The sequence below is a fragment of the Manis javanica genome, chromosome 15 (genome assembly GCF_040802235.1).
Source record: "Manis javanica isolate MJ-LG chromosome 15, MJ_LKY, whole genome shotgun sequence".
NCBI classification, from domain to species: domain Eukaryota; kingdom Metazoa; phylum Chordata; class Mammalia; order Pholidota; family Manidae; genus Manis; species Manis javanica.
In genome coordinates, this window is record NC_133170.1 from 49,040,275 (window position 1) to 49,053,459 (window position 13,185).

Genomic DNA, 13,185 nt, shown 5'->3' on the forward strand with positions numbered 1-13,185 from the left:
AAATATTTTAATCAGGAGAATTTTAACACTAAATATTTAAGGTTATTAAGGAAAGGAATAACGCTGGTATTATGGACATTTTTTTAAAAAATCTTCTAGAGATACATATTAAAATATTACAGAAACAATATAATGTCCGGAAGTTATTTCAAACAAGGTGGCAATGAGAGTTTAGGTGAAATAAGACCAGCCACAAATCAGTGATTGTTGAAGTACATGGTAAGTCCATTTTACTACTTTCTCTACTTTCATAAAATTTTCTATAAACGAAATAGGTGTTTCTGAAGTCTAACAGAGATAAACTTTCAAAATACTTTATAATGCACTCATAAAAATAAATTTATAGCAGTAGTAACCTCACAAAATTTAAGTACTTTAAAATACAAACCTTTGTAGTACTTTATTTTCCATGCTTTCTGGTTTTCTATATGTTTTTTCCACTCATCAAATTCAGGAATACTGTAGAAGGAAAGTTCCTGCTTATTTTTGCTCGCCTTAAATAAAAAAAAAAAATCGTTTTTCTGCTACCCTTTAAGACCACAGTATAAAAATATATTAATGTAAATAGTACCTTTACAATAGGAGTAATGAACTCTTCAAGAAAACCATGCTTCAAAAGTGATGGCCAGTTGTGATGGATGAAATTAATAAGCAGGCCTTTTATGTGAGAACCATCTTGATCCTAAATAAATGTTAGTGAAGAATGCTATAATAATTTCATGAAATAGAATTACTTATATAATAAATTTACAAATGTATGACTGCAGAACAGAGGCAAAACTCCACTCAAATTTTAGAACTGCATTTTACAAAACAGTAGATACTATTCTTGAGATGATCACAGTAAAGAATTTTTTCTTAAAATCCAAATGAAGAATATAGTTAGTGATAGACTGATCCCTCCTGTCATTATAAAATGTACTATCATTATATCTGCTTACTGTTTACCCAGATCTCATTAAAGAATGATTAAAGAATAGAAATATATAAAATATGATGATAATGCCACATCACTGGGAAATGGAAGGAAAAATACATGGAGTATAGTATTCACAAGTCTTCTTGACATAAAACTGCTAAATTTCTGCTTGAGACTATACAGATTTTCTGTTGAAGCTTTTCTCTATAAATGCTTTTAATTAGAGTACATAAGAGATAAGCAGTTGTATGAATATGAAATTCTTTCTTTTCCATTTTCTAATTCTTTCCTAATTACTACTATTTTACTATCCAAGTCCTCCTCGTTTTTGTGCACTGCATATTATGCCATCATATGCAAATATTAACTATTATCCTACTGATTAACCTCACTTGTAAATTTTATAATTTTCTTCATGCTTATAGGTGGGCTCCAATCCCAAAATCCTACAGTGTGTTCTACTCTTATCACTATTGCATTTTAAAATAACTAATCAAAAAGATAGTAACCCAATAAATTAGGTAATATAAAATGGGCTTCACACAAACTGTGCTATTTAAACACAGTTTTCCCTCTGATATACAAGCACTCTCACTTTTACTATCTTGGAGCAAGTTTCATGAAACAAATAGCAAAAGGACACTCTGAAAAAGATGTAAGTTTTATTAATACATGGCAACTTTTAAACCAACCTGATCAGTCATAATCATAATCTTTCCATAGCGTAAAGTTTTCAGAGATTCTGCATCATCATAACTTTTCTTGTATTGTAGACCAACTATTTTGATAATATTATTTATTTCTGCATTTTCCATGATCTGTGCAAGAAGGAAAAGTAATTTACAGCATTGAAATATATAAAAAATGAGTAAGAATTTACATTTAAAATTCAACAATTTTGGTATTAAAATGTCATATATATGGTTACATATATATCTGGAGATTGTATACCTGTTTATGAGAAGCTTCCCGTACATTAAGAATTTTTCCCCTGAGTGGAAAGACTCCATATCTGTCTCGTCCAATCACACCTAATCCAGACACAGCCAGCGATTTGGCAGAGTCTCCCTCTGTTAGTATCAGTGTACACTCCAGGGAATGTTTGCCACCTGAAAAATTTTAAATGACATATATGCCCAATTCCTCAACTTTGCCAATGAGAAAAACAAAGTTAGAAAAATAATGATGATAGTGAAAGTCTATAAAAGTCATCTTACATTACACTCAGTATAAATATTAAACATATTTTATTGAATTTCCATACCCTAAAAATTAATAATATGTAGTACATGTGGCAATTTTAATGAAGTGAAATTATACTCTGAACATAAAATCCTATAGTCTATATGTGGAAAATGAAATTTTTTCTGTAACTAGATAAATAAAAATTTTAATCAAAATCTTAAAAAGAAATCTGTGTCTTACCAGCATCATTAGCATCATCCAGTTTGGGAATACCTTTGATTTTACTGTACTTTACTGACGAACACTTCTTGTTCAGCTGAGTTTGAGCCTTAAATTTCACCCAGTTCAGGATACTTTCTACAATGCCACAGTTAGAGGCCTAAAATCAAAGGAAAATGATATACAGACAAGCCAGAATTGATACACTTAGCTACAATTAACGTAATACTTGGAATCTATGCAGTTTTAAGGCGTAACAATTTTTTACTCTAATTACAGTAAAACTAACTTAGCTCTAACACATATAAAAACCATTAAAAAGGGCAACTTCACTACATATGAAAAGATTCTATTAACTCCATGAGATAGATATACACAAAGCTTTTGTTACTAGCTGAGAAATTAAGTTTACTTGATGGGAAACTATAGACACTGACATTTCAGATATCCCTCATAAAGCATGAATTTTTTCAGATTCACAAAAATGAGAATCTTGAGTTTGCTATGACAAAAAGTATTAACATAAAGGGAACATTAGGATAAACTCAAAAACATATATATAGTCCCTTATTCTTTAAAAAGTTTGGGTTTCAAAATTACATATTGTGTTATCACTCTGCAGTGAATCAACATGTGGTAAGATGTCAATCCAAAAAGAGTGAAGCATCTCCAAGTGGAGTTATTTATTTTCAATCAACCTGGCTAGTATGAAATAGTTTTCTGGTGTGTTTGAGATATAAAAAGAGGTGAACTACATTACAAAATCTAAACTTAACACACTACACTAAAGTTTAAATCACTTCATAATGAATGTTGTTGGGACAGAAGTTTGAGAAAGTAGTAACACAGGGCCATTTGTATTCAAAATTCATTATGATTAGATCCAAAAGAACTATTTCTATAGGCCTTATACTAGAACCTAAAAAACTTTTGTTTTGTTTATGAGAACCTACCTTTGAAATTCCAATAGTGGAATTTAATAAATATGTTTCCATCACAATTATACAATACTCCTCCACCAAACTATAAACTTCCAAACAGGCGGAGCTGTAATTTATTCATCTTTACATTCCCAGTGCAAACATATTTAGAGGCATTTTATATGTTACTTAACATGTGTATCCTCATGGCACACTGAACAAGGGAATTGAGGAAAATCTTGCCTATATGATCAGCAGATTATGATCAGCAACAGGACTAAGTTGAAATCTAAAATGTATTATTTTTTTTGTACTCACACACTGTTTCAGAAAGATCGAAGTTGCCTAAATAGACATATATAAAGTAAAATGAAAATTTTTAAATATATAGAACACGACACATTTTGTCATGTATATAGTACAATTAAAAAAAAAACCTGTATAAGTGTAAAAATCAGTAGCTGAAGTTGAAATGAGTATGTTGAAATTAGGTGAATGAAAAGGTGAAATCAGGAGTCCTGTAAGGACCTGTGCATTTGTTAGCAGGAAATCTGGCTTTATAATGGCCAAGGCAAAGTTGAAAACACAATTAATTACATCTACTTGAACTCTTGGCAAAATAACCAACTATTTTCTGAAAACAAAGTCTATGCTTTGAATTTTTCAAAATAAAGCAAATTTGTTTGTAGTATGTTAGTAGTCCACAGTTAATATAAACTAATCACAAATATAATAAATTTTAAAAAACTACTTAGCTCTCAATAAAAACACACTGAAGAATAATATGAATTGTACTCACTGCTTTAAAAAATTTTTCTGACAGTTGACATTTGGACCCAAAACTTTTGGGCTGCAGAGTCATGTTTTCCTTAGTCTGAGAGTCGAAAGTTGGATTTTCAATAAGGCAATTAATAAAAACCCACATATGGTTTTTTACCTATTGGAAATATACCCAAAAAGAGTCAACATAAGAACTGATATTACTTAATTCAACAGACTACATAAAGCATCACTTACTTGAAATGGTTTCACTGATACACCAGCTTTATTCTTTTTCTTAACTACTTCAATCAGTTTACCAACAACTTGATCTACTACATAATCCACATGCCGTCCACCCTAAAAAGGAAAAAAAATTGAATCCAAAATCTTCTATAGTTAGGGTAGCAAAATACTTACATTTTTTTCTAGAATGAGCATTCTTCACAACACCTTTGTGAAGTCGGTATTACTAACCCTGTTATCCAGAGGCATAATATGAATCTCAGAATGGCAGAGTTGGTATTAAAATAAAGACTTTTGCCTTAAAGCCATTAGCCAACTCCATATAATTCAGGACAGAATAAAAATCATGAAATTAAAAAAAAAACATGTAAGTAAGAATGAATACTAGCATGGCAGTAGCACAGACATCACAGATATAGGGACTATGACAGCCATGCCTGTTGTCCATCAATGTCTTTTTACTTTAGTGACAAACCTAAATTTGTGTTTTTAATTGGCAACATGCCCAATTATAAAGATTCACCAATGTAGACTTCCTTGCAGCTACAATAGCCACTTGACCCACTTCTAGCCAGAGATGTTGGCAGAGGTCTACAGGGTGGTGCTTCCCAGAAGAGATTTAGTTGGCATATGCATTTGCTGGAACCCATTTTCTCTCCCTAGAACTTGGAAATGAAGCACAGATGTGCAGCAGGCCTTTTAAAGGCATGAGAATGAAAGCCCCATGCTAAGGGTGGCAGAAGAGAAAGCAAGGAAGAACGTAGGTCCCTGATGACATTGTGGAGACATACTACCAAACTAGTATTGCCTAACCCAATACTCCAGTTACAAGAGAAAAATAAAATAAAACCTTTACATGTTTATGTCACTGTATATTAGGTTTCTATTACATACAAAAAAGTGCCATCATAAATGATGCTAGAGTATAAAAAACATCGAACATTAAAAAAAAAGTTAAAACTTAAGAATGACAAGGTGACAAATCACCACATTAGCTTATTCCAAAGATACATGCTTATATTGCCTAATACTTTATTATGGTCAGTGGATAAATGCTTTTGGATGAAAATAATTTTATTTGGTTTTGAAATCGAAAAGCCCTAGAGAACAAGGTTCAAACTTCTCAGAATGGTAGATAACAAATGCTACAATCTGACCCCAAAACAGACTTACCCCGTTTTTCTTTCTTTTACACTCTAAGCTCAGAACAGAGAATAAGAAATTTGCTATCATACTCAGTTTCATAAAATGTAAATGTGTTCAACTATAAGCACTAATCGTATCATCTTAGTTCTCAGTGGATGTTTAAATAAATTCTATGACAGCTATTTCAAAGAAAATGAGCTTTGCTTTTCATAAGTCAATTTTGACTTCACAAGAGCAGATTTGAGGTTTTTATTGTTATTGTTATTTTGTTTTTAATGAAGCATTGTTCTGCCATCGACTTGGAAACAAAGGATTAACATACATACTTTTGTTGTTGCAATACTATTTACAAAGCTGATTTGCTGGAACCCCTTTTCGCTCAATGTGAGACAAACATCCCATCTTTCATTTGCAAGTTCATGAATGACTTTCAGAGCCACTCCAGTTTCATCCAATTTGTCCTTCACATAAAGATCTACATAACTGCGAAATCCATTTACCTATTAATTTGAAAAACAAAAATAAGTTAATCTTATATTGGCAGCTCACCCAGGTGGCTGCAAATACTCTGATACTTTCATTTACCTTTTCACCACAGCACATGTTGATGCAAACCTTCATGACTTTCCCCTACTCTACTTCTTAATCCCAGCTCTTTAAAAAGGAATTTATTTCTTATGTACTGCACAGAGAGGTTATGATGGGACAAGTAGGCAGGCAAATTACTGTGAAATCTTTCAAAAGTTTAAGTTTTTAAATGAGAAAGTAGAATTCCAATTTGAGTTCAGACATTTAGAGGACTGAAATAAAGAAGATTCTGCCCTTACAAGAAAACAGCTAGTCAGACAACAAAATGGTTTTTCATGAACCCGCAAACAGCTTGTCATCCTGAGTCTGAAGAGAGAGAGACAAGTGCCTGCAGGGATACATGAAATCTTACTAAGCTGTTTGCTTAACTGAGACAGAAGCTGCCTAAGATCATATAAGCCAGCAGGAACATTAAACCAGAAATTTTGACAAATTGCTGTAGGGCAAGTAGTGGACTAGTTTGTGTGAAGCATGTGTGTGTAGCCATAAGGGATTTATGCAGCTTTTCCTCCAGTAGGTTCTGTCAGGGAAGTTAAGAGAGAATAACCCAGAACTCCTTCCCCACCCACCCTCCCCAACACACACACATGGTCCTGGCGGAAGGAGGAAAACAGCAGCCACTGGGAATTCCACTCAGTCCCATTTCCCTTACAAAAGAAAAAAAAAGCTTAATTTGCAGGGCAAGGATTCTATAGAGCACTCACTGGTGAAAGATTACTGTATCACTGTTGCTGGAATAAAGTAACTCTGCCCAGACCCACCTCATCCCACGCCAGTCTAAGTTTTTTTAAAAAAGGATTATTCTGCAGAGTAAGGAGCCTGAAAGATACTGAAAGAGAACACTGATGAATGCCTACTAAGGCTAGGGGCAAAGAATAGAGGGCAGAGGATAAAATCTCAACCTCTAGAGTAGGAGTAGAAATACCTGCAAAAGCCAAACCCAAGACACAGGCCTACTGTGCCCCACAGTCTAAGACTTAAATCAGACATGAGTCTCTCCCACAACCTACCACCATGCTAATAGGCCTCCAATGGTAACAGTGGGTCTCAGCGGGAGGAGCTTCAAGAAACAGACCCTTCTTGAGGGACAGCTCAAAATGAGCCCACAGCAAAGAGGAAAGAAACACAGGAACATGAAGTACCTGGTGCCCATAGCAACAAACCTCCACAGCAGTAACTACAGCAGCAAAGACCTGCAAACACAGCCCACTTCCTATATAGATTAACACAGATCTCATACCCAAAGCCTATTTACTCCATGTCTACTACCCTATACAACATAGCTGATTTTCAACAAAAACTTACAACACATGACAAAAGGCAAGAAAAAAGTCTGAAAAGACAAAGCAATCATCAGAACCAGACTCAGATATGTCACAGGTGTTTTCACTATCAGGCCATTTAAAATAACTATGACTCATATGTTAAAGGCTCTAATGATAAAGGCAGACAACATGCACCTTTTAGCAAAGAGAGATGAAAGCTATTAAGAAAGAATTAAATAGAAATATTAGGAATCAAAAACAAAGGAGATAATGATGAATGCTTTTGACAGGCTCAGTAATAGACTTGACACAGTAGAGGGGAAAAAAATCAGTGAACTTGAAAATAGGGCAACAGAAATTAAATAAACTCAAACACAAGAGAAAACAGAGTGAATAATGCAGAGCAAAACATCCAAGAGGTTGGGACCATACCAGATCATGTAATATAAGCACAACTGAATACCAGAAGGAAAAAGAACAGTGCATAAGAAATATCTGAAGAAATAATGGACAAAATTTTTCCAAAATGAGTGACACACCAAACAACAGATTCAAGTGCAGAAAACACCAAACAGAACAAATGCAAACACCAAAAATAACCTCACATATACACCACCTAAGCACATCATATTCAAAAAACCAAAGACAAAGAGAAAATCTTTTAAGCAGCCAGTAGTAAAAGGAACATCTTTTCAAAAGAGGAAGAATATGAAATAGAGCAGACTTCTCAGAAGAAACCATGCAAGCAAAAAGACAAAAGAGACATCTTTAAGTATTAAAAAAAAAAAAACTGTCAACCCATAATTCAATATCCAGTAGAATTCTATATTCTTTGATAATGAAGGGAAATAAAGACTTTCTCAAACAAAAACTGAGGAAATTTATTGCCAGATCTCCCCAACAAGAAATTTTCAAGGAAGATCTCCATGCAGAGGAATATGATTAGAACAAGAAACAAAAATCTACATTAAGAAATTAAGAGCACTGGAAATGGAATCAATGAAGGTAAAATATAATCCTTTATTGTATTTTTAATTGCTCTAAAAGATAACTGCTTAAACATTAACAACATCACTAATTAAGGAAAAATTTCTGCCCTGAGTTCTTTCAAATATTTCTGCTGCTTTATTCTTTCTTTTGATGTATACAGCATATGCAAAAGTGAAATGTATGATGACAATGACACAATGGATGGAAGGAGAACATGGGGATACCATTATAAAGTCCTTTCACTAGACATGAAGTGATAAATTATTTGAGATGGACTCAAACCATTTACAGATGTATACTATAAATCCTAGATAATTATTAAAATGTTTTAAGAGATAATAATAATAAGTAAATAGAGGAGATAAAATGGAATCATTCAAAAACAAGTGCTCAATTAAAACCAGAGGAAGAAGAAATAAGAAACAAAGAACAAATAAAATGAATACAAAAACAGCCAGGAAAAAGAAGGTCTGAAGTTTCTTATAATTAATGACTCCAGTATGTGTATACAGGTTTCCACCTTTGGGTAACACATTTAAAGCTATTTTTATGTGATGGACAAAAGGCAAACAAATGTATCTGGAATCATTTAATTCCAGGTAAATGGGAATCAGGACCATGAATGCTCAGAAATTTGAAGCAAGCCTTGTTAGTTTCAGCATATACAGACCCTATATGCATTATATATTTTCATAAAGTAACACTAATTTCCCTTTTATTAATAAATAATGACTTGTAATGTTGAGAAATTAAAATTTAAAAAAAAACAGCCAGGAGGGAGCCAAGATGGCAGCACGAGTAGAGCAGCGGAAATCTCCTCCCAAAACCACATATATTTTTGAAAATACAACAAATACAACTCTTCCAAAAAGAGAGACCAGAAGACACAGGACAACAGCCAGACTACATCCACACCTGCGAGAACCCAGCACCTCGCGAAGGGGGTAAGATACAAGCAGCAGCCCAGCGGAACCAAAGCGCCCCTCACCCCAGTTCCCAGCGGGAGGAGAGGAGTTGGAGTGGGGAGGGAGAAGGAGCCCAGCCCAGGACTGCTAAACACCAAGACCTAGCCATCTGCACCAGAGCGCAGACACAGTGCATGCATGGGGTGCTGGAAACTAAGGAAACAGGACAGTAAGACCTGGGAGCGGGTCCCCGCAGCTGGCGCCCCGGGACAAAGAAAAGCGAGTGTTTTTTGAAAGTCTTAAAGGGACAGGGACCCCACAGCTGGACAGAAAAATCCCGGGACACTTAGCCCAGCAGCTGGGAATCCTGGGGAACTCTAGGAACCCTAAACCCCTGGGGAGCAGGGCAGCTCGGAGGTCCCTCACGGAGATAAACAGCCTGCCGGCCATTTCCCCTTCAACATGGCTGCGCCATATTGGAGCAGTGGCCCAAGGCATGCCACGCCCACAGCAACCGCGGAGCTAAACTCCATAGCGGGGGCAAAAATCGGAAGCCCGTCTGCGCGCAGCTGCCGAGCACAAGCCGCTAGAGGTCGCTGTTCTCCCAGGAGAGAAAGGCCACAAACCAGCAAAAAGGGACATTCTCCCAGCCAGCACTTGAGCCAGCTCTGCAAACTATCTCTATCGCCATGAAAAGGCAGAAAAATTTGATACAGACCAAAATTACAACCCCTAAGAAGGAGATAGACCTAACCAGTCTTCCTGAAAAAGAATTCAAAATAAAAATCATAAACATGCTGACACAGCTACAGAGAAATATACAAGAGCTAAGGGATGACGTCCGGAGGCAGCTACAGAAGTGAAACAATCTCTGGAAGGATTTATAAGCAAAATGGATAAGATGCAAGAGGCCATTGATGGAATAGAAACCAGAGAACAGGAACGTATAGAAGCTGACACCGAGAGAGATAAAAGGATCTCTAGGAATGAAACAATATTAAGAGAACTGTGAGACCAATCCAAAAGGAACAATATCCGCATTATAGGGGTACGAGAGGAAGAAGAGAGAGAAATAGGGATAGAAAGTGTCTTTGAAGAAATAATTGCTGAGAACTTCCCCAAATTGGGGGAGGAAATAGTTGCTCAGACTACGGAAGCACACAGAACTCCTGAGAGAAGGGACCCAAAGAGGAAAACACCAAGACACATAATAATTAAAATGGCAAAGATCAAGGACAACGACAGAGTATTAAAGGCAGCCAGGGGGAGAAAAAAGGTCACCTACAAAGGAAAACCCATCAGGCTATCATCAGACTTCTCAACAGAAACCTTACAGGCAGAAGAGAATGGCATGATATATTTAATGCAATGAAACAGAAGGGCCTTGAACCAAGAATACTGCATCCAGCACAATTATCATTAAATATGAAGGGATTAAACAACTCCCAGACAAGCAAAACTTGAGGGAATTTGCCTCCCAAAAACCACCCCTACAATAACACAGAACAAAACACTCAACATATGAAGAATGGTGGAGGAGGAATAAGAAGGGAGAGAAATAATCATCAGACTGTGCTTATACTACCTCAATAAGCAAGTTAAGTTAGACAGTAAGGTAGTTAAGAAGCTAACCTTGAACCTTTGGTAATCACAAATCTAAAGCCTGCAATGGTAATAAGTACTTACTTATCTTTCAATAATCACCCTAAATGTGAATGGACTGAATACACCAATTAAAAGACACAAAGTAATAGAATGGATAAAAAAGCAAGACCCATCTATATGCTGCTTACAAGAGACTCACCTCAAACCCAAAGACATGCACAGATTAAAAGTCAAGGGATGGAAAAAGATATTTCATGCAAATAAAAGGGAGAAAAAAGCAGGTGTTGCAATACTAGTATCAGACAAAACAGACTTCAAAACAAAGAAAGTAACAAGAGAAAAAGAAGGACACCACATAATGATAAAGGGCTCAGTCCAACAAGAGGATATAACCATTATAAATATATATGCACCCAATACAGGAGCACCAATATATGTGAAACAAATAGTAATAGAATTAAAGGAGGAAACAGAATGTAATGCATTCATTATGGGAGACTTTAACACACCACTCACTCCAAAGGACAGATCCATCAGACAGAAAATAAGTAGGCACAGAGGCACTGAACAACACACTAGAATATAGACATCTATAAAACTTTATATCCAAAAGCAACAGGATACACATTCTTCTCAAGTCCACATGGAACATTCTCCAGAATAGACCACATACTAGACCACAAAAAGAGCCTCAGTAAATTCCAAAAGACTGAAATCCTACCAACTAACTTTTCAGACAACAAACGTATAAAATTAGAAATAAATTTTACAAAGAAAGCAAGAAGACTCACAAACACATGGAGGCTTAACAACATGCTCCTAAATAATCAATGGATCAATGACCAAATTAGAATGGAGATCCAGCAATATATGGAAACAAATGACAACAACAACACAAAGCCCCAACTTCTGGGGATACAGCAAAAGCAGTCTTAAAAGGAAAGTATATAGCGATCTAGGCATATTTAAAGAAGGAAGAACAATCCTGAATGAATAGTCTAATGTCATAATTATCAAAACTGGAAAAAGAAGAACAAATGAGACCTAAGGTCAGCAGACAAAGGGACATAATAAAGATCAGAGCAGAGAAGAAATAAACAAAATTGAGAAGAATAAAACAATAGAAAAAAATCAATGAAACCAAGAGCTGGTTCTTCGAGAAAATAAACAAAATAGATGAGCCTCTAGCCAGACTTACTAAGAAAAAAAGAGAGTCAACACACATCAACAGAATCAGAAACAAGAAAGGAAAAATCACGACAGACCCCACAGAAATACAAAGAGTTATTAGAGAATACTATGAAAACCTATATGCTAACAAGCTGGAAAACCTAGGAGAAATGGACAACTTCCTAGAAAAATACAACCTTACAAGACTGACCCAGAAAGAAACAGAAAATCTAAACAGACCAATTACCAGTAACGAAATTGAAGCGGTAATCAAAAAACTACCCAAGAACAAAACCCCTGGGCCAGATGGATTCACCTCGGAATTTTATCAGACATACAGAGAAGACATAATACCCATTCTCCTTAAAGTTTACCAAAAAATAGAAGAGGAGGGAATACCCCCAAACTCATTCTATGAAGCCAACATCACCCTAATACCAAAACCAGGCAAAAACCCCACCAAAAAAGAAAACTACAGACCAATATCCCTGATGAACATAGATGCAAAAATACTCAACAAAATATTAGCAAACCAAATTCAAAAATACATCAAGAGGATCATACACAATGACCAAGTGGGATTCATCCTAAGGATGCAAGGATGGTACAACATTCAAAAATCCATCAACATCATCCACCACATCAACAAAAAGGACAAAAACCACATAATCATCTCCATAGATGCTGAAAAAGCATTCAACAAAATTCAACATCCATTCATGATAAAAACTCTCAACAAAATGGGAATAGAGGACAAGTACCTCAACATAATAAAGGCCATATATGATAAACCCACAGCTAACATCATACTGAACAGGAAGAGGCTGAAAGCTTTTCCTCTGAGATCAGGAACAAGACAGGGATGCCCACTCTCCCCACTGTTATTCAACATAGTACTGGAGGTCCTAGCCACGGCAATTAGACAAAACAAAGAAACAGAAGGAATCCAGATTGGTAAAGAAGAAGTCAAACGGTCACTATTTGCAGATGACATGATATTGTACATAAAAAACCCTAAAGACTCCACTCTGAAACTACTAGAGCTAATACTGGAATTCAGCAAAGTTGCAGGATACAAAATTAACACACAGAAATCTGTGGCTTTCCTATACACTAACAATGAACTAATAGAAAGAGAAATCAGGAAAACAATCCCATTCACAATAGCATCAAAAAGAATAAAACACCTAGGAATAAACCGAACCAAGGAAGTGAAAGACCTATACCCTGAAAACTATGAGACACTCAAGAGAAATTAAAGAGGACAC

At 35.5% G+C, this 13,185-nt stretch overlaps 1 protein-coding gene across 3 annotated transcripts in view; it reads right to left on the bottom strand.

Moving 5' to 3' along the window:
- Nucleotides 1-13,185, bottom strand: part of TOP2B (DNA topoisomerase II beta) — a 64,876-nt gene that overhangs the window by 28,037 nt on the left and 23,654 nt on the right. For all 3 annotated transcript variants that reach the window (XM_037008585.2, XM_037008584.2, XM_073223411.1), the window contains 8 exons: nucleotides 5,721-5,894; nucleotides 4,261-4,362; nucleotides 4,043-4,180; nucleotides 2,345-2,483; nucleotides 1,871-2,028; nucleotides 1,612-1,737; nucleotides 572-682; nucleotides 389-494 (listed from right to left, as the gene is read on the bottom strand). In XM_037008585.2, the coding sequence (XP_036864480.1) occupies nucleotides 389-494; nucleotides 572-682; nucleotides 1,612-1,737; nucleotides 1,871-2,028; nucleotides 2,345-2,483; nucleotides 4,043-4,180; nucleotides 4,261-4,362; nucleotides 5,721-5,894 (1,054 nt within the window). The remainder of the gene's footprint in view (nucleotides 1-388; nucleotides 495-571; nucleotides 683-1,611; nucleotides 1,738-1,870; nucleotides 2,029-2,344; nucleotides 2,484-4,042; nucleotides 4,181-4,260; nucleotides 4,363-5,720; nucleotides 5,895-13,185) is intronic.